Genomic DNA, 23,266 nt, shown 5'->3' on the forward strand with positions numbered 1-23,266 from the left:
CTTGAATTCCTCAAGCCCATCACACTGTCCTATGGTAGGAGCCCCTTGGGAACTAAAAATTTGCCATCACTGAGCATTTTATTCTAGTTGACCAAAATAGATGATTCAGGCAGCTGTTTGACCCTCCACTGTTTATCACAGCCTGCAGGACCGTGCCCAACAAGGGGTTTTTAATGGCCTTTAGCTCCAATCTGGCCACTTAACCAAGTTTGGTTCCCTTTCCTCCATTTCTCTGAGTGACTGTTGCCTAAAAACATCCTGCTCAATTTTAGTAGCAGTCACATCATTAGTTGATGGAAAAGATTCCTATTCTGACTTTAAGCAGAAAATGCATTTATTTATGAGCTATTTCTCAGAATCATTGGAGACACTCCAAATTAGGCATGAGAAGCACAGGTCCAACCACACCATAGAACCACTCCTATAAGCACATGCTGCTGCCAACAGGGGGACAAATGTGTGGACCCATGCCAAAGTCCAAACACCAGATTGGCTGTCGGAGCTCCCCATTGGCAGACAGTCCGTAGACTCACTGATTACAACATCCGCCCAGTCTGGCCTGTGTATCCTGTTTTCTCACAGTTGGGAGAGGAGCCCCTCCTGACATTCTCATTGGCCTGTGCATTTACCTCACCAGGGAAGGGCTCATAGCCAGCCATTCCCAAAACTATAACTGGACCTCTCTCCAAGTAGTCTGCTCCAGGACACAGAGAAGCACAGTACCTTCCACTCAGACAAAATGAGCACAACGGTGCCTGTCCTGCTGTCTCTGCTGCTTGTTCTGTGTCCTGCGTTCTCCCAGAAGACCCAAGATGGTGAGTTGGGAAGCAAGGGCTGCGTATGGAGAAGAAGAGAAGAGAGGCAATGAAGGAGATAGGTGGGCGGGGAGAGGGCCCCAGATGAAGCCAAGATTCCCAGTGTACAGGAGGAATGGCTGTTTGAGGTTGTCAACTAACTCAGATTATACACTTGCAGAAGCATTTAGGGAGCCTCTGGACTCATGCTAAATAAGGCCTTAAAGAATTAGACCCTAAAATTCTTATTAGACAAATAAACAAATCTAAGACCCGGACAAGTGACATGACCTGTCCTGGGTCATGCAGCCAGAAGAGAGCAAAGCCCACACAGGTGGAACTCTTTGTTCCTCCCTCCTTTCAATGGCTGGACATACCTGTCTGACTCTCAGGGAGAAAGACACAACTCCATAGAACACTTGTAAAACATATTAATTGGATGATGCTTTTAGAAACAGACCCATTCCCTCACTCCACAGTGAGATGCTACGACAGTGGGCCTGGAGGCCAGCTGGAGCTCGGGCAGAACCAGTCGATTTTAGGACAGAGTATTGAGGACTTTTTTAGTATACAAAATTTTATTATGAAGGAATGTAAACACAACTGTGTATGTTTAAAATTTATAATGTTTTCTGACTATTATGAATGTTTTATAACAATTGATCATATTTTGATTGTTAATCACATCCTACACTGTAGTAGAATTTAGTCAGCGTTCTCCTGACAAGAAAGCATGAATCTCATGCATATGCCAGAAAGAGAGGTTTATTTTAAGGATACAACTCAAAACCATTGTGGAGGCTTGGAAGTCTGAAATCCCGGGGTAAGTCAGCACACTGGAGACCAGAGAAGAGATTACGCTGCCATCTCGGGCCCAAAGGCAGTCTGGAGGCAGAGTTCCTGCTTCCTGTGGAGAACTCAACCTCTTCTCTGTGGCCTTCAACTGATTAGTGGAGGCCCAGTCACATTACAGAGGGTAATCTGCTTCACTCAGCATCCACTGAGTAAAATGGTAATCACATATATAAACTAATTAGTGAGAGTAACTTCAGTACTGAAACTAGAAACCTGCTATATGGCCTAACATTAGAAACATCCACGAGAGTTAGATCAGGATTCCATTTCAAAATTAATTATGAAAATGCCCCACCCTCTAACACTTCCTACCTCCCACTAAAGTGCAGGGACAGGCATGACAATTCTGAGGTCCATTTTGATCTTACCTTTTGCTGACCTTTTGCATTCTAAGTCATTACCTGAGGTTTCTAGTCAATTTCTCTCTACGATATCCCTGTTGGCTTGGCGGTGGGGAGAAGGCAGGTGTATAAAATGTCTGCCCAGAAAGGATGAAGATGCATAAGTGTGAACAGGATTGCTTGAAACAGCTGAGACCTTGGTTGAAATATTAAGCCGAGCCTGACCTGTGGTGGTGCAGTGGAAAAAGCCACAACCTTTAGTGCTGAGGTTGCTGGTTCAAAACCCCAGGCTTGCCTGCTCAAGGCACATACGAGGAGAACTATAAGTTGATGCTTCCCTCTCCTTCTACCTCTCTCTAATAACAATATAGTCTTTATTTTTTTAAGTTGGAAAGAGAGAATTAATCAGAAAGAAGTTCTTGTGAGAGGGGGCAGAGAAAGGTCTGAATCACAGCAGCAGGCAGAATCTAGGAGCAGGGCTCAGACTAGGGGAGGCAGGAGCCATCAAGCCCACTGGGGGTTTGGTAAAAAACAAAACAATGCATGTCATTCACATTTCTCAGTTGCAGTAGTCAATGCCCGAGGGTGGGCAGGGGATGCTGGGAGGCAAGAAAGTAGCCACGGGTATTCCACTATCCAGCAAGGAAGGCTCATGAAATGCCTCAAGTTCCCTGATCTGGAAGTTTCCTTGGTGAGGCAGGTAAAAGCTGAGAGCTCTGCTCATCCCTGACTCCAGGGTTGGGGGGAGACATGAGCAGGGAACCAGCCCCTTCAAACCCTCAACCTCCATGCTGTGTTTCTTTACAGATCCTCTCTCTGTGTCAATCACCAGCCAGGTGGGCCCAGGAGGACACAGCGTGTACATCAAATGCAAGACCAGCAACTTCTACCCACGGTCAATTAGTATGTACTGGACTCGGGGAAGCAATGTAGTGGAGACTGAGTTGCAGAATGACAGTCTTCTCACTGAAAATGGCAATTACCAGTCCTGGGTGGTGGTGGAAGTTCCCTCTTCAGACAGAGGAGACTACTACTGCCACGTGGAGCACAGCAGCCTGGCCCAGCCCCTCGTCGTCCCATGGAATGAGGGGAGGAATCTGGAGACCAGTAGTCACCCTTTCACTGGGGCATGACAGAGGAGAGCTCAGAATGTCCATCACCGCCATCGGCAAAACCCGGAGAAGCTGTGAAGAGAACAGACAGGTGGTGCATTTGGAGACACAGGCTTGAATGCTGGTCGCTGAGCTGCCTCACTGTTTGTTTTCCCTTAGTGTTTCCCATGATCTAATCTGTGATATCTAATCAACACTAATCACCTTGCTTGGCAAACATACTAAGTCAGATTATTAAAGTTTAGATGCTATAGAAATGTCACTCGATTTTTTCATTCATCCTGCCCCAGGCATTTGAATCATTTTTAAATCTTGGTACCCACTGGAAGGAATATTCACTGCCCATCTTTTCCTGGGGTCCCCACTGTTGTGTGGCATGACCACCTGGTATGTTGAGTGTTGTTCAGGCACCCACTCCTGATGTCCCCTCTAGTTATGAGGCCATGTAACATTGCAACTCCTTTAATTCAATCTGAAGCCTCTTCTGTACCTCAGTTTCCCCAGCATTCCCTTACTCCCGTGAGACACTGCCTTCTCCTCCAGCTACTCCAGCTCTCCCACACCAAGCTGGCCTTCGGGTCCACACACAGCTATAGGCTATTTGAGAGGCTTCATCCCTCCAGGATGCACTCCTAGGGAGGCAAGAATCATCTGATGTTCTTGGACTCACCCAAATTCAATTTACTGGAATTTTTTTTTTGACATGAACAACTTGTATAATTTTATTTATTTATTTTTAATTGAATTTCTGTGGTCAGTTCAGTAGGTTTTTTAATTGAGTCTCTCACCACCATACACAGGTTTGTCCATATAAAAACTATTCAGACCTATAGAGATTTTTATAACCATTTATTTTACACAAACTGATGACATATACCACAGAGCAAGATATCAAATGCTCTGGAGAATAACAGTTTTGCAGATTCTTTTATTCATCTGAAAATAAGAAAGGTGCCTGATTTGTGGTGGTACAGTGGATAGAGCATCAATTTTGGACACTGAGGTCCCTGGTTGGAAACCCTGAGGTCACTAGCTTGAGCATAGGATCATCCACATGATCCCATGGTCACTGGCTTGAAGCCCAAGGTCTCTGTCTTGAGCAAGAGGTCATTGACTCAATTAGACACCCACCCCCATCAAAACACATATGGAGAGCATTCAATGAACAATTAAAGTGATGAAACTATGAGGTGATGCTTCTCATCTCTCTCCGTTCCTGATCCTCCCTCTCTCTTTCTCTCTCTCTCTCTTTTCTTGCTATAATAAAAAGAAATAAAAAGAAAATAAGAAAGGAATGTAAGCAGGTGAGAGAAAGCAAGGCAGGGATTAGATTAAAGAATCATTAACAAGATTATGTGCTTTCTTGAGAGTTAATATCCCCTTTGAAGGTTATTACTTCTGATATTCCGGAGGTGTGTTAACCTAGATCAGCGGTTCTCAACCTTTCTAATGCTGTGACCCCACAATACAGTTCCTCATGTTGCGGTGACCGCAAACCAAAAATAATTTTGGTGGCTACTTCATAACTGTAATTTTGCTACAGTTATGATTCGGAATGTAAATACCTGATATGCATTATGTATTCTCATTGCCTCTCCGCCTCCTAGGCTTCTGTGCTCCGGTGCTTGCTGCACCTGCCCGCTGATGATGTCAGCAAGCACCGGGCACACGTAATGTGCTGCTATGGACGAGCAGCCACGATGCTATGGACTGTGGAGCGTCCCCCCCGCCCCTGCTTCTCCCGCGCCTTAGGTCCCAGGACGGGTGATGCAATCACATTTGCGCATGACCGCAGGCATTCAGTTTGGAATGCACGTCCATAACGGCTGTGTTCAAGCTGAATAACACTGCTGCAGACGGGGGCACGGCTTCTCAGCAGCTAAAGCTATCGGAAATATGTATTTTCCGATGGCTTTAGGCGAGCCCTGTGTTTCAGTCATTCGACCCCCGCCGGGGTCGCGACCCACAGGTTGAGAACCACTGATGCATAAGAACAATGGACAAGGCTGGCTTATAACCTTTCACCAAAGAAGTTATAGGCATGGGGCATGACTACCCACCATGACCTGCCCTGTGAGGAATTTATAAACAGGTCAACTTATGACATTACTTTCCATGGAACCCCCCCTTTTTTTCATTCACAATTTTCATTTTTAGTCATAAATCAACACAAAGGATGCATGGATGACCAAACTTGCTTGGATGGTGTGATCTCACAGTACTAGGAAGCTCAATCCTAGGAAGTCTCAGTGTTGAAGTTGTCTGGTTGACCATTGGGTCTGGAGTAAAACTACAACCGTGGACCTGAGTTGGGGTTGAATTTTTCCCAAAAGGGAAGGGCAGGAAAGTGGAAGGCAGTCAGGTCTTATGGCCTTCATTACAAAAACAAAACAAAACAAACAAAAACAAAATTCTGCATTGTTTCTATTCTGTGAACTATCATGATATGAGCTCTGCCTTCTATCTCATTTTTTCTGTATTTGGCATCCAGTATAACACTTACATAAGCCACAAAAAGACTATTAATACTTGTATTATACATGTTCAGTAACCATAAATAGTTGGACTATATAGAAAAACCCAAGGACAAGTACAACTATTACAATGACTAATATCATTATCAGAGAGGTAAGATAATCAAACTAAGGCCCTGGCCAGTTGGCTCAGTGGTAGAGCACCGGCCTGGAGTGTGGATGTTCTGAGTTTGATTCCCAGTCAGGGCACATAGGAGAAGCGACCATCTGCTTCTTCATGCCTTCCCTTCCCCCTTTCTCTCTCTCTCTCTTACCCTCTTACAGCCAAGACTTGATTAGTTTGAGTACATTTCCCCGGTCACTGAGGATGGCTCTGTGCAGCCTCTTCCTCAGGCACTAAAAATGGCTCAGTTGCAAGCATGGCCCCAAATGGGCAGAGCAACGTCCCCAGACGGGGGTCACCGGGTGAATCCCATCAGGCACATGTTGAAATCTGTCTCTCTATCTCCTCTCCTCTCACTTGGAAAAGAAGAAGGAAAGAAGGATAACTAAACCAAATAGACTGAGTTCAATATCAAAGAGTAGGCATAAAAGCCTTGTTGATGTCTAGGGATAGCTGTCTACCCCTGGTGCCATCAGCTTCCCATCCCCCAGCAGTCTTTGATGTCCATAAACAGGGATAGATGTCCACTTTTTAGTTAAGTGCCTGATAAGGTCCCTTCCAATAAGACAGTCTTTTATGTGATATCCTTTCCAATGACCAAAATCTCCAGGTAGCAGTCAAATGATTTTTAATGTCATTCTCTCCTGAATGCTGACTGTGAAAGAAAGTGATTACCAACCTGATATATTCTTGAAGTGACTCTATCAAACTTTGACAATAGTGTAAGATGTCTCCTTGTAAGAATGTCAACTGAGTAGTTACCTCAACTAGGTCTGGCTTAAATGCACTGTGATGCATGAAGGAATGCAAAATCTGAAAAATGAGGAAGCAGGGAATGGGGAAAAACCAAGTGGCCATCTTGGGTTTCCATAGCACTGACTAGTCATTTAATTATAACCATTGTTTATTTGCACAATATAACCTAGATGTTCACATCACTTTTTTGACAATGCTACCCATGATTTTTCAAATCTTTTGAGGAATTCCAGGGGCCCTTCTCAAACACTACAAAGTTATCACTACATATATTACAATTTTTTTCTGTATTTTTGTTAAGTAAGAAACAGGGAGGCAAAGAGACAGACTCCCGCACATGCTTGGCCAGGATCCACCAAACAAGCCCACTAGGGGGCAATGCTCTGCCCATCTGGGGCCATTTGCTCCATTGTAACTGGAGCCATTCTAGCACCTGAGGCAGAGGCCATGGTGCCATCCTCAGCACCCGGGCCAACTTCCTCCAGTGGAGCTTTGGCTATAAGAGGGGAAGAGAGAGATAGAGAAGGGAGAGGGGGAAGGGTGGAGAAACAGATGGTCGCTGCTGCTGTGTGCCCTGACTGGGAATTGAACCCAGGACATCCACATGCCAGGCCTACACTCTACTAGTGAGCCAACTGGCCATGTTCATATATTAAAATTTTAACCCTTAAAACCTCCATGTGAGAGAAGACAAGATGGCGCTGAAGTAGGCGGATGTACCAACATCCACCTCCCAGAACCAAAGTGGATTACAAAATAATTTTAAGAACTATCATCTGGAAAAACCAACTTTGGACTAAAGTAAGAGGACTCTTCAACCTAGGAACACTGAAGAAGCCACACTGAGACTGGTAGGAAAAGCGGAAACTCGGAGAGGACTGCCCAGCTCCCCGGAGCGAACGGCAGCCGGGAGAATCTCGCATGGTGGGAACTTAGTGTATCCCAAGGTTCTCTTTACCAAGCCACAGTTGCAGAGCTCCAGGGGAAAGCACCCTGGTCTCATCTCTCCAGGCAGAGGAGAACAGAAGCTCCATCTCTACACATGCTGCAGATGGCTTTTCCAGTCTACCTGAATCATTACCAGCTAGAAGCAGCGGTCATTGGGACTTGGGCATGAGCTGCAAAGTACAGAATTGTGAAAACAATTCCAGTGCCATGAGGACTTTATCTGGAGGTGGACTTTTCCTGGACTCCTGCTCCTTGTGACAGCTCCTAACAGACTGAACTGGGGTTGGGTTGCATTTTTCAGGGATTTGGAATGGTGTTGGTGCCAACTTGGACTTGGTGAACATGTTAAGGACACTACTTTTTTCCATAAAAGTAGTATTGGCCAAGAGTTTGCTTAAAGGCTTTAATCAGTGTAAAAAAAAAAAATAGAAGACTGGATAAAGAAGATGTGGCACATATACACCATGGTATACTATTCAGCCATAAGAAATGATGACATCAGATCACTTAGAACAAAATGGTGTGATCTTGATAACATTATACGGAGTGAAATTAGTAAATCAGAAAAAAATAATAACTGCAGGATTTCATACATTGGTGGGACATAAAAACGAGACTAAGAGACATGGACAAGAGAGTGGTGGTTATGGGGGGTGGGGGGAGGGAAGGAGGGAGAGGGAGAGGGGGAAGGGGAGTGGCACAAAGAAAACTAGATAGAAGGTGACGGAGGACAATCTGACTTTGGGTGATGGGTATGCAACAGAATTGAATGACAAGATAACCTGGACATGTTTTCTTTGAATATATGTACCCTGATTTATTGATGTCACCCCATTAAAATTAATAAAAATTTATTTATAAAAAAAAATCAATGTGAATTGTAGCCTGTGGTGGCACAGTGAATAGAGCACCAACCTGGAACACTGAGGTCACCAGTGGAAACCCTGGACCTACTGGGTCAATGCACATATGACAAGTAACAAATGAACAGCTACTGGGAAGCAACTACTTGTTGTAGCCACCCCCACCTCCACTCTCTGTAAAATCAATAACTAAAACCTTTTTAAAAAATCAAAATGTCTAATGAAAAGTAAGAAGACAAAAAGCATACTTTAGCTTGAACATTTTATAACCTTAAGAAACATTTTTCAGAAACAGAAAAGCAAATTATCAACATATACTTATTTTTGAAAAGCCCAGGCAAAATGACATATCTGTTCTACTTAAACGAACAAACTTAAGCTAGCTTACAAAGTAAAGATTCATCTTAGAACACATGAACTTGAAAAAACAATTAGGTTAGTGCCTATATTACTGTGAATTTTAAAATATCCAATTCTTTTTTTTTTTTAATGTGCCTTGACCGCGGGCCTTCAGCAGACTGAGTAAATCCTTGCTCGAGCCAGCGACATTGGGCTCAAGCTGGTGAGCTTTTGTTCAAACCAGATGAGCCCTCACTCAAGCTGGTGACTTCGGGGTCTCAAACCTGGGTCTTCCGCATCCCAGTCCAACGCTTTATCCACTGCGCCACAGCCTGGTCAGGCAGAATATCCAATTCTTATAAGCAAGCATTGCCTTTAAATCAATTTTTTTTAATTTAATCATTTTAGAGAGGAGGGGGAGAGAGAGAAATAGAGAGAAGGGGGAGGAACAGGAAGCATCAACTCCCATATGTGCCTTGACCAGGCAAGCCAGGGTTTTGAACCGGCAACCTCAGAGTTTCCAGGTTGACACTTTATCCACTGCGCCTTTAAATCAATTTTAACAGAACTATCAGGAGGTAGAAAGGTATCTCACATATACAGTGTACATATATATAGATACACATACACAGACACAAACAAAGACCATTTAACCATGAGAAAATCTCACTAGTTATAAAAGAACAATTAGATCCAACTACTTCCTGGAGGTATTTACAATTTGTAATTGTCTTTGACAGTCAAATTCCAAATGACATTTCTCCTTTTAAAATAAGGACAGCCATTTATTAATTCTTCAAAGAATTGGATTAACACCTAAATAACATCATAGGTGGATCTATTTATCTAAATCTTCATCTTGAAGTTTCAAGAGACCAATTAAATATGATTTCCATTCATACTGCCTAGATTTATAGATGGCTTTCTCTAATTGTGCATGCAAAAGATTAATTTAGAAGTAGCAAAGGATCCTCATGTCGGCCACTGTAGTTATGTTAGCAGTGCAAAAGAGGCACCAGGCATTAGTGATCAGTGGACTCAGGCCAGACCTCAGTTCAACAACCTCAGTACTTGAGTTCTAGCCAAGAAAGAACTTAGAACCAAGACTAAAACCATATGAGAAAGTTTATTTAGGAAGTCACAGAGTAGAAAACAAAGCCTTAGAATAAATGGGCTCAAGAAACAAGTGTCAGAAACAAAAGAAGGGCCCTTGGAGCTTAGGAGAAAGAGAGAGGCAAGGAAAACACCCAAGAGGAAGGGGGAGGGGGAGAGCAGGCATATTTTCTAGAGACCTGGGTCCTCCATCCTGAGAGCTTTAATCTCAGGTCTCAGGGGAGGACCTCAGTAGAAAACTCATCAGCTTCCTCAGTGTGTTTCCTCAGGGTTGTGGTCTCCACTGATTGGTCAGCACCAGAAGAAGGGGTAATCAGGCATTGCAGCTGATCCTGATGTCCATGGCATCTCTCCCAGTAGCGTAGGGAGGTGTGTGGAGGGGAGACAAGGTGGTCTATCATGCCCCTGTCACCCCTTGCAGAGGGGTTGCCAAATGGTCTCCAAGACAAACAAGAAAAGCCTAGTAGAAGGGAAGGGAGGCGCCAGTTATGTTCACTACGCCACTGATCTCTCCTCCTAGTTTTGCTGCTTTTCTGGGCTTGGAACTGAAACACAGGTGAGGACTAGCTGTCATCTCCAGGTGTTAATGTCAACGGAAAAGTCTGTGCAAGGGCCTGTAGTTGTGTCCATGGCTAGGCACCTGGGGCTCTCTGCCCTGGTGATTCTCTGCACCTGGCCTATCATTCTTACTCTGCTCATGCCTGTCTAACTGCCTGCTACAGTTACAAATGGGAGGCTGACAGTGCTGGGCCTTGTTGACCTGGAAGGCACAATTTTCCATGTTTATTTTGAGATCTGTAGAGTCTGAATACACTTCTAGGGGATAATATAACCTACATGCACATCTCCAGATGAGCCAAATGCAGTGATATGGTAGCGATGACTTATGCCCTAGAGAAAATTTTTTCTCAGGCACCGAAGAATACCCGAACAAGGGTGGGGAAACTTGCCAGATGCCACCCAAATCTCAACACTCCAATGCATGGACCCCTCTTTCGAGGTGCACCCATTCCAGGGTGCCCTGCCCCTCTTCCCTGGATTCCCACTGGCTTCTCCAAGATCACGTGTTACTGCATTGAACGAGCCCAGCACCCATCTCCACCACGCCAGATTCGGGATCTGAACAACTATAATGATCTCACTGGAGATTCCGGTAGGGGATGCAAGTGTCCTCTCAATTTCCAAGCTAAGGAAAGTTTAGGCTCTTGTTTAATCAGCAAAAACTTTGTTCAGACCCTCAGCAAGCAATACAATTAAGAAGACAAAATTAAAGCAGCAACCCATTTTTTTCTTTTCCTGTGTTACTACAATCCTTATTCACCTCAAGGATCCTCTAAAAACAGCTCAGATAAACTCATGACCTGCTACTTAAGGCCAGGAGGCCCAGAATTTTGAGAAAAACTCAAGTTCCCTCAATGCAAAATGGGAAGCCTGTGGGCACAATGGGCCTTGATTGTACGTCGCACTGGGTCCAGGTCTACAGGAAGGTCTTGTGTGGGCTTTTTCAGAATCCCACTGACTCTGCCAAGTAAATGCCAATATAAGAAATGTCTAAACCTGTAGGAAACCCTTCTAAGAGTTTATTTGAGCCAAACTGATGGCATATTCCAGAAACAAGATCTCAAAGCTCCACAAAATAACAGGTTTGCAGCTTCTCTTCTACATTTGAAATTAAGGAGGAAAGGTGAGGAGCATTATGTGACGAAGAGAAAGAAAGACAGGGATTGGCTTATAGAATAGTTAACAAGATTTTGTGCTTTTTTGAAAGTTAATACCCCCTTCCAGGAATATTACTTCTGATATTTCAAAGGTGTGTTAACCTGGATGTACGGGAACAATAATAAACCAGGCTGTAACTGAAGAACGTATGAGTCTGGGGCATGGCTACCTACTGTGCCTACATAGGAGTTTATGATCAGCTCACCCTATGAAGACACTTTTCACAGAACCCCTTTTGGTCACAGGATTACACCCAAAACAGAGCAGAACTCTCACGCCTGACTTTTTATTAACCCATAACAGCATAAGACAGTTTTTTCCCTTCTTGTGTGACAAGATCTTCTTATCCTACACCTTTCATCCTAGTAGCCCTCATGTTCCATATTAATCCAGGTTTTTCTCTAATCACAGCTACTTAACAAAATCACTCCCAGCCTTCAAAATTTTGAGCTGACTCTCTTTTAAGTCATGAAATCCACATTCTTTTCCCTGGGGCAAAATAATGTCCTGCCTGAATAAACATCAGGAAGACTGTAAGGAAAAATATTCAAATACCAAAGGGAACAATGTAGTGATTGATCACTAATTTTAAAATGTCAATTTAAAGTTAAAAAAAAATAAAAAGCATGTGACAAAAAAAAAAATCTCAGATCAATGAGGAAACCCAAAGTCCACATGAATATGCCAGGGTCCAGGCAGACTGGAATATGAGATCCCACCCCCACCCCCGTGACATGAGTGATGGGGCCCAAGTAGACAAGACAGAGGAAACCTCAGAAAACGTGAGGCCAGGTTGGATGTAGGGAGGCTGGGGGGAGGGGAGCAAAGAGGTACTCAGCACACCCAGAGAAATTTCCTGGAGGGATTCAGATTGCAGAGGAGGAGTGAAAGGCTCGGAGAGCTTGGCAAGAAGTGGTAGAAAGTATTCATGAGGAGGTGGATAGGAGACAACTGAGAAGGGGGGGGTCACAGGGCTCAGGTGACCTGAGGATGAGGCTTGGCTACAGGCACCAACAAGTCACATCAGGGAAGATGAAAGAGTCCTTCCAAGGTTGCCTCTGCCCAGCCAACAGCTTCTTCTGGGAGGCCAACTTCAAGTGCAATTTCAGGACACCCCAGGAGGGCCCCCTTGTCACAATTTATCCACTTCTTAACAATTCCTTAGTCACTTTACGATAGCATGTGGCTCTGTATCAAGGAACCCCTCTGCAAAGAGCCCATCACAGCATGGAAACACTGTGTTTCCATGTCACTGGCTTTCTCTTTATTCTGTTTTATATAATGCATGAAAAATTACCTTGATGCTGAGGTCACCAGTTTGAAACACTAGCTTGCCTGGTCAAGGCACATATGGGAGTTGATGCTTCCTTCTCCTTCCTTAATCTCTCTCTCTCTCTCTCAGTCTCTCTCCCTCTCTCCTCTCTAAAATGAATGAATAAAATGGTTTTAAATATTATCTTGAAAGAAAATACTGAATGAATAAATAATGTCTAAAAAAAAATAAAAAATAAAATTTGTCCTAGCAAGGAAGTAGATGGCACCAAAGGTTAAGAACTACTGAACTAGCCTGACCAGTCAGTTGCACAGTGGATAGAGCATCGAACTGGGATGTGGAGGACACAGGTTCGAGACCCCGAGGTCGCCAGTTTGAGTACTCATTCAACGAGTTTGAGCAAACCTCACAAGCTTTGACCCAAGGTCGCTGGCTTCTGCAAGGGGGTTACTCAGTCTGCTGTAGCCCCACAGTCAAGGCAAATATGAGAAAGCAATCAATGGACAATTGAGCTGTCACAACAAAAAACTGATGATTGATGCTTCTCATTGTTTTCCTGTCTGTCTGTCCCTATCTATCCTGGTATCTGACTCTCTCTCTGTTTCTGCAAAAACAAAAAACAAAAACAAAAAAAACTGAAGAAGAAGATACTGAGAAAATACCAGCTGTTACGGAAAAGATGCAATAGCAGAATGTGCCTCATTCATTGGAAGACATGGGATGTTCACTGGATTAGGGGGGTGCCTCCAGTATTTGACATCTGTATCCCGTCTGAATATATACCACACCACCCGCTCAACCCCTCAATCTTCTCACTGAACTCTATTTCCACTAAGTTGAAAATAGACTCTCAGAGAGGTCTGGTGCTGTCCCTTTGGGTCTTTGTTCATTTACCCATTGATCTATTTTTGTAAGTGTTTATTCATTGTCTTCTTTCTGCCAGGAATTAAACTACTGCTAGGGACAGAGAAATGAACATGGCACACACCAGCCCTATTCTTATAAAATTTGCCTTTAGGTGCCAACAGAAATTCTATCCCTGTTTACATCTCTTCTGAAGCCTTTCCCAATGCCATTCACACTTCACTTCCTTCTCTAACGAAGCTCTTGTCAACACTCATCATATTAGCATTGCATAAGATAGGTAGGAGTGTCTTGGTCAGAGTTGGTTATTGATTTTTTTAGGTTTTTGTATATAAGTTATGAAAGCTCATTTTTTGTTCTTAGGTTTTAATCATTAGACATTATTAAGTTTCATCTGTTTTATCCTCGCAACTAGAAAAGACAAAATATTCTTTCTGTACCATCATAGGAATTGCCTGGAGTTCAGACTCTGCTTGAGTCAATAATTTCTGTTTTTGATTTTGTTTTTTTCTTTAATCTTTCCAGCACTTGGAGACTTAACTATCCCAGATGTCTAATGAAAAGTAAGAAGCCAAATAGCATACTTTAGCTTAAACATTTTTCAGAAACATAAAAGCAAATAATCAACATAAACTTATTTTTGTAAAGCCCAGGCAAAATGACATGTCTGTTCTACTTAAACCAGCAAACTTAAGCTAGCTTACGAAGTAAAGATTAATCTTAGATCACATGAACTTGAAAAACAATTAGGTTAGTGCCTATATTACTGCAAATTTTAGAATATCCAATTCTTATAAGCAAGCATGGCCTTTATTTTTTTTTATATAAATAAATTTTTATTAATGTTAATAGGGTGACATCAATAAATCAGGGTACATATATTCAAAGAAAACATGTCCAGGTTATCTTGTCATTAAATTATGTTGCATAAACATCACCCAAAGTCAGATTGTCCTCCACCACCCTCTATCTAGTTTTCTTTGTGCCCCTCCCTCTACCCCTACCCCTCTCGCTCCTTCCCTTCCACGCCCCTCCTCCCCCCCATTACCGGTAACCACCACACTCTTGCCCATGTCTTTTAGTCTCATTTTTATGTCCCACCAATGTATGGAATCATGTAGTTCTTGTTTTTTTCTGATTTACTTATTTCACTCCACACAATGTTATCAAGATCCCACCATTTTGTTGTAAATGATCCGATATCATCATTTCATATGGCTGAGTAGTATTCCATAGTGTATATGTACCAAATCTTCTTTATCCAGTCTTCTATTGAAGGGCTTTTGGTTGTTTCCATGTCTTGGCCACTGTGAACAATGCTGCAATGAACATGGGGCTACATGTGTCTTTATGTATCAATGTTTCTGAGTTTTGGGGGTATATACCCAGTAGAGGGATTGCTGGGTCATAAGGTAGTACAGTTTTCAGTTTTTTGAGGAACCACCATACTTTCTTCCATAATGGTTGTACTACTTTACATTCCCATCAACAGTGAATGACGGTTCCTTTTTCTCCACAGCCTCTCCAACATTTGCTATTACCTGTCTTGTTAATAATAGGTAATCTAACCGGTGTGAGGTGGTATCTCATTGCAGTTTTGATTTGCATTTCTCTAATAACTAATGAAGATGAGCATCTTTTCATATGTCTGTTGGCCATTTGTATTTCTTCCTGGGAGAAGTGTCTGTTCATGTCCTCTTCCCATTTTTTTATTGGATTGTTGGTTTGTTTGCTATTGAGTTTTATGAGTTCTTTGTAAATTTTGGATATTAGCCCTTATCTGAGCTGTTGTTTGAAAATATCATTTCCCATTTAGTTGGCTGTCTCTTTATTTTGTTGTCAGTTTCTCTTGCTGAGAAAAAACTTTTTAGTCTGATGTAGTCCCATTCATTTATCTTTGCCTTCACTTCTCTTGCCTTTGGAGTCAAATTCATAAAATGCTCTTTAAAACCCAGGTCCATGAGTTTAGTACCTATGTCTTCTATGTACTTTATTGTTTCAGGTCTTATATTTAGGTCTTTGATCCATTTTGAATTAATTTTAGTACAAGGGGGAAAAAACCACTACAAAAACACTTGACTTAAAAAAGGTAGCAACAGAAGAAAGAAGTATGGAATACAAACAAACAAAAACAAACAATAGAAAAACGAAAGAGAAGAATCAAACAAGATACAAAACTAACAGAAAGCAATTTATAAAATGGCAATAGGGAACCCACAAGTGTCAATAATTACACTAAATGTAAATGGATTAAACTTAACAATAAAAAGACACAGAGTAGCAGAATGGATTAAAAAAGAAAATCCAACTGTATGCTGCCTACAAGAAACTCATCTAAGCAACAAGGATAAAAACAAATTCAAAGTGAAAGGCTGGAAAACAATACTCCAAGCAAACAACACCCAAAAAAAAGCAGGTGTAGCAATACTCATATCGGATAATGCTGACTACAAGACAGAAAAAGTACTCAGAGACAAAAATGGTCATTTCATAATGATTAAGGGGACACTGAATCAAGAAGACATAACAATCCTTAATATATATGCACCAAACCAAGGAGCACCAAAATATATAAGACAGCTACTTATTGACCTTAAAACAAAAACTGACAAAAATACAATCATACTTGGAGACCTCAATACACCGCTGACGGCTCTAGATCGGTCATCCAAACAGAGAATCAATAAAGATATAGTGGCCTTAAATGAAATACTGAAACACCTGGATATGATAGACATCTACAGGACACTTCATCCCAAAGCAACAGAGTATACATTTTTCTCTAGTGTACATGGAACATTCTCAAGAATTGACCATATGTTGGGCCACAAAGACAATATCAGCAAATTTAGAAAAGTTGAAATTGTACCAAGTATATTCTCTGATCATAAAGCTTTGAAACTAGAATTCAACTATAAAAAAGAGGGGAAGAACCCACAAAACTGTGGAAACTAAACAACATACTTTTAAAAAATGAATGGGTCAAAGAAGAAATAAGCACAGAGATCAAAAGATATATACAGACAAATGAAAATGAAAATACGACATATCAGAATCTCTGGGATGCAGCAAAAGCAGTAATAAGAGGAAAGTTCATATCACTTCAGGCATATATGAACAAACAAGAGAGAGCCGAAGTAAACCACTTAACTTCACACCTTAAGGAGCTAGAAAAAGAAGAACAAAGACAACCCAAAACCAGCCGAAGAAAGGAGATAATAAAAATCAGAGCAGAAATAAACGAAATAGAGAACAGAAAAACAATAGAAAAAATCAATAAAACAAGGAGCTGGTTCTTTGAAAAGATCAACAAAATCAACAAACCCTTGGCAAGACTCACCAAGGAAAAAAGACACAGGACTCAAATAAATAAAATCCAAAATGAAAGAGGAGAAATCACCACAGACATCATAGATATACAAAGAATTATTGTAGAATACTATGAAAAACTATATGCCACCAAATACAACAATCTAGAAGAAATGGATAAATTCCTAGAACAATACAACCTTCCTAAACTGAGTCATGAAGAAGCAGAAAGACTAAACAGACCAATCAGCAGGGAAGAAATAGAAAAAACTATTAAAAACCTCCCCAAAAATAAAAGTCCAGGCCCAGACGGTTATACTAGTGAATTCTATCAAACATTCAAAGAAGACTTGGTTCCTATTCTACTCAAAGTCTTCCAAAAAATTGAAGAAGAAGCAATACTTCCAAACACATTTTATGAGGCCAACATAACCCCCATACCAAAACCAGGCAAGGATGGAACAAAGAAAGAAAACTACAGACCAATATCTCTAATGAATACAGATGCTAAAATACTAAACAAAATACTGGCAAATCGAATACAACAACATATTAAAAAAATAATACATCATGATCAAGTGGGATTCATCCCAGAATCTCAAGGATGGTTCAACATACGTAAAACGGTTAACGTAATACACCGTATCAAGAAAACAAAGAACAAAAACCACATGATCTTATCAATAGACGCAGAAAAGGCTTTTGATAAAATACAACACAATTTTATGTTTAAGACTATCAACAAAATGGGTATAGAAGGAAAATATCTCAACATGATAAAGGCCATATATGATAAACCATCAGCCAACATCATTTTAAATGGCGTAAAACTGAGGACTTTCCACCTTAAATCAGGAACACGACAGGGTTGTCCACTCTCTCCACTCTTATTTAACGTGGTGCTAGAAGTTCTGGCCAGAGCAATCAGACAAGACAAAGAAATAAAAGGCATCCATATTGGAAAAGAAGAAGTAAAGGTATCACTTTTTGCTGATGATATGATCCTATACATCGAAAACCCAAAGGACTCCACAAAAAGATTACTAGAAACAATAAACCAATACAGTAAGGTCGCAGGATACAAAATTAACATACAAAAGTCCATAGCCTTTCTATATGCCAACAATGAAATACTAGAAAACGAACTCAAAAAAATAATCCCCTTCACGATTGCAACAAAAAAAATAAAATACCTAGGAATAAACATAACAAAGAATGTAAAGAACCTATATAACGAAAACTACAAGGCATTGCTAAGAGAAATAGAAAAAGACACAATGAGATGGAAAAATATTCCTTGTTCTTGGATAAGAAGAATAAATATAATTAAAATGGCCATATTACCCAAAGTAATATATAAATTTAATGCAATTCCCATCAAAATTCCTATGACATTTTTTAAAGAAATGGAACAAAAAATCATAAGATTTATATGGAACTATAAAAAAACCCCGAATAGCCAAAGCAATCCTAAGGAAAAAGAATGAAGCTGGGGGCATTACAATACCTGACTTTAAACTATATTATAGGGCCACAATAATCAAAACTGTATGGTATAGGCAGAAAAATAGACACTCAGACCAATGGAACAGAATAGAAAGCCCAGAAATAAAACCACGTATATATGGTCAAATAATCTTTGATAAAGGGGCCAACAACACAAAATGGAGAAAAGAAAGCCTCTTCAACAAATGGTGTTGGGAAAACTGGAAAGCCACATGCAAAAGAATGAAACTCGACTACAGCCTGTCCCCGTGTACTAAAATTAATTCAAAATGGATCAAAGACCTAAATATAAGATCTCAAACAATAAAGTACATAGAAGAAGACATAGGCACTAAACTCATGGACCTGGGTTTTAAAGAACATTTTATGAACTTGACCCCAATGGCAAGAGAAGTGAAGGCAAAGATAAATGAATGGGACTACATCAGAATAAAAAGGTTTTGCTCAGCAAGAGAAACTGATATCAAAATAAACAGATAGCCAACTAAATGGGAACTGATATTTTCAAACAACAGCTCAGATAAGGGCCTAATATCCAAAATTTACAAAGAACTCATAAAACTCAACAACAAACAAACAATCCAATAAAAAAATGGGAAGAGGACATGAACAGACACTTCTCCCAGGAAGAAATACAAATGGCCAACAGATATATGAAAAGATGCTCAGCTTCATTAGTTATTAGAGAAATGCAAATCAAAACTACAATGAGATACCACCTCACCCCTGTTAGATTAGCTATTATCAACAAGACGGGTAATAGCAAATGTTGGAGAGGCTGTGGAGAAAAAGGAACCCTCATACACTGTTGGTGGGAATGTAAAATAGTACAACCATTATGGAGGAAAGTATGGTGGTTCCTCAAAAAACTGCAAATAGAACTACCCTATGACCCAGCAATCCCTCTACTGGGTATATACCCCAAAACCTCAGAATCATTGATACATAAAGACACATGTAGCCCTATGTTCATTGCAGCACTGTTCACAGTGGCCAAGACATGGAAACAACCAAAAAGCCCTTCAATAGAAGACTGGATAAAGAAGATGTGGCACATATACACTATGGAATACTACTCAGCCATAAGAAATGATGACATCAGATCATTTACAGCAAAATGGTGGGATCTTGATAACATTATAAGGAGTGAAATAAGTAAATCAGAAAAAAACAAGAACTACATGATTCCATACATTGGTGGAACATAAAAACGAGACTAAGAGACATGGACAAGAGAGTGGTGGTTACCAGGGGTGGGGGGAGGGAGGACGCAGGAGGGAGGGAAGGAGAGAGTTAGGGGGAGGGGGAGGGGCACAGAGAAAACTAGACAGAGGGTGACGGAGGACAATCTGACTCTGGGTGAGGGGTATGCAACATAATTTAATGAGAAGATAACCTAGACATGTTTTCTTTGAATATATGTACCCTGAATTATTAATGTCATCCCATCAACATTAATAAAAATTTATAAAAAAAAAAAATTTTAGTACAAGGGGACAAGCTGTAGTCGAGTTTCATTCTTTTGCATGTGGCTTTCCAGTTTTCCCAGCACCATTTGTTGAAGAGGCTTTCTTTTCTCCATTGCATGTTGTTTGCCCCTTTATCGAAAATTATTTGACCATATATATGTGGTTTTATTTCTGGACTTTCTATTCTGTTCCATTGGTCCGTGTGTCTATTTTTCTGCCAATACCATGCTGTTTTGATCGTGTGGCCCTATAATATAGTTTGAAGTCAGGAATTGTAATGACCCCAGCTTCATTCTTTTTCCTTAGGATTGTTTTGGCTATTCGGGGCTTTTTATACTTCCATATAAATCTGATGATTTTTTGTTCCATTACTTTAAAACATGTCATAGGGCCTCCCCTGTGGTGGCGCACTGGAAAAAGCATTGACCTTGAAATGCTGAGGTCGCCGGTTCGAAAATCTGGGCTTGCCTGGTCAAGGCACATTTGGGAGTTGATGCTTCCAGCTCCTCCCCACCTTCTCTCTGTCTCTCTCTCCTCTCTCTCTCCCTCTCTGTCTCTCTCCCTTTCTCTCTCATCTCTAAAATGAATTAAAAACAATTTAAGAAAATCTAAAAAAAATAATAAATAAATAATGTCATAGGAATTTTGATGGGAATTGCATTAAATTTATAAATTGCTTTGGGTAATATGGCCATTTTGATTATATTTATTCTTCCTATCCAAGAACAAGGAATATTTTTCCATCTCATTGTATCTTTTTCGATTTCCTTTAACAATGCTTTGTAGTTTCTGTTATATAGGTCCTTTATATTTTTGTTATGTTTATTCCTAGGTATTTTATTGGTTTTTTGTTCAATCGTGAAGGGGGTTATTTTTTTAAGTTTTCATTTTCTAATATTTCATTGTTGGCATATAGAAAGACTATGGACTTTTGTATGTTAATTTTGTATCCTGTGACCTTACTGTATCGGTTTATTGTTTCTAGTAATCTTTTTGTGGAGTCTGGGGTTTTCAATGTATAGAATCATATTATCTGCAAAAAGTGATATCTTTACTTCTTCTTTTCCGATATGTATGCCTTTTATTTCTTTGTCTTGTCTGATTGCTCTGGCCAGAACTTCTAGCACCATGTTAAATAAGAGTGGAGAGAGTGGACAACCCTGTCTTGTTTCTGATTTAAGGTGGAAAGTCCTCACTTTTATGTCACTTAATGTGATGTTGGCTGATGGTTTATCATATATGGCCTTTATCATGTTGAGATATTTTTCTTCTATACTCATTTTGTTGAGTGTCTTAAACATAAAGTTGTGTTGTATTTTATCGAATGCCTTTTCTGCATCTATAATAAGATCATGTGGTTTTTGTTCTTTGTTTTCTTGATACGGTGTATTACGTTAACCGTTTTACGTATGTTGAACCATCCTTGAGATTCTGTGATGAATCCCACTTGATCATGATGTATTATTTTTTTAATATGTTGTTGTATTCGATTTGCTAGTATTCTGTTTAGTATTTTAGCGTCTGTATTCATTAGAGGTATTGGTCTGTAGTTTTCTTTTTTTGTGCAGTCCTTGCCTGGTTTTGGTATGAGGGTTATGTTGGCCTCATAAAATGTGTTTGGAAGTATTGCTTCTTCTTAAATTTTTTGGAAGACGTTGAGTAGAACAGGAACCAAGTCTTCTTTGAATGTTTGATAGAATTCACTAGTATAACCGTCTGGGCCTGGACTTTTATTTTTGGGGAGGCTTTTAATAGTTTTTTCTATTTCCTCCCTGCTAATTGGTCTTCTTAGGCTTTCTGCTTCTTCATGACTCAGTCTAGGAAGGTTGTATTGTTCTAGGAATTTATCCATTTCTTCTAGATTGTTGTATTTGGTGGCATATAGTTTTTCGTAGTATTCTACAATAACTCTTTGTATATCTATGATGTCTGTCGTGATTTCTCCTCTTTCATTTTGGATTTTGTTTATATGAGTCCTTTCTCTTTTTTCTTTCATGAATCTTGCCAAGGGTTTGTCAATTTTGTTGATCTTTTCAAAGAACCATCTACTCATTTTATTAATTTTTTTCTATAGTTTTTCTGTTCTCTATTTCATTTATTTCTGCTCTGATTTTTATTATTTTCTTTCTTCAGCTGGTTTTGGGTTGTCTTTGTTCTTCTTTTTCTATTTCCTTACGGTGTGAAGTTAAGTGGTTCACTTGGGCTCTCTCTTGTTTGTTCATATATGCCTGAAGTGATATGAACTTCCCTCTTATCACTGCTTTTGCTGCATCCCATAGGTTCTGATATGTCGTATTGTCATTTTCATTAGTCTGTATATATCTTTTGATTGCTGCAATTATTTCTTCTTTGATACATTCATTTTTTAAAAGTATGTTATTTAGTTTCCTCATTTTTGTGGGATTTTTTTCCTCTCTTTTGCAGTTGAATTCTATTTTCAAGGCTTTATGATCAGAAAATATGCTTGATACAACTTCGATTTTTCTGAATTTGCTGATGTTGTTTTTGTGGCCCAACATATGGTCAATTCTTGAGAATGATCCATGTACACTGGAGAAAAATGTATACTCAGTCACTTTGGGATGAAATGTCCTGTAGATGTCTATCAAATCCAGGTACTCTAGTGTTTTGTTTAAGGCCACTATATCTTTGTTGATTCTCTGTTTGGATGACCGATCTAGAGCCGTCAGCGGTGTATTGAGGTCTCCAAGTATGATTGTATTTTTGTCAGTTTTTGTTTTAAGGTCAATAAGTAGCTGTCTTATATATTTTGGTGCTCCTTGGTTTGGTGCATATATATTAAGAATTGTTATGTCTTCTTGATTCAGTGTCCCCTTAGCCATTATGAAATGGTCATTTTTGTCTCTGAGTACTTTTTCTGTCTTGTAGCCAGCATTATCAGATATGAGTATTGCTACGCCTGCTTTTTTTTGGATATTATTTGCTTGGAGTATTTCTTTCCCAGCCTTTCACTTTGAATTTGTTTTTATCCTTATTACTTAGATGAGTTTCCTGTAGGCAGCATACAGTTGGATTTTCTTTTTTAATCCATTCTGCTACTCTGTGCCTTTTTATTGGTGAGTTTAATCTGATTACATTTAGTGTAATTATTGACACTGTGAGTTCCCTATTGCCATTTTATAGATTGCTTTCTGTTAGTTTTGTGTATTGTTTGATCCTTCTCTTTCATTTTTCTATCTTTTGTTTTTATTTGGTTGTATTCCATACATCTTTCCTCTGTTGCTACCTTTTTTAAATCATGTGCTTCTGTGGTGGTTTTTTCCATGGTGGTTACCTTTAGGTAATGAAAAGGGTTCCTACCCTGTTCATTGTAGCACACTATTTTGTGAGTACTTTTGCACTCCATC

At 40.2% G+C, this 23,266-nt stretch overlaps 1 protein-coding gene across 1 annotated transcript; it reads left to right on the forward strand.

The window, feature by feature from the left end:
• The first annotated feature begins 635 nt into the window (after window positions 1–635).
• Window positions 636–4,453, forward strand: LOC136403455 (zinc-alpha-2-glycoprotein-like). Its single transcript, XM_066382200.1, has 2 exons — window positions 636–815; window positions 2,798–4,453. The coding sequence occupies exons 1-2, from the start codon at window positions 740–742 to the stop codon at window positions 3,121–3,123; spliced, it is 402 nt and encodes a 133-aa protein (XP_066238297.1). The 5' UTR covers window positions 636–739; the 3' UTR covers window positions 3,124–4,453.
• The last annotated feature ends 18,813 nt before the right edge of the window (window positions 4,454–23,266 follow it).

The sequence above is a fragment of the Saccopteryx leptura genome, chromosome 4 (genome assembly GCF_036850995.1).
Source record: "Saccopteryx leptura isolate mSacLep1 chromosome 4, mSacLep1_pri_phased_curated, whole genome shotgun sequence".
In the NCBI taxonomy this organism is placed as follows: Eukaryota; Metazoa; Chordata; class Mammalia; order Chiroptera; family Emballonuridae; genus Saccopteryx; species Saccopteryx leptura.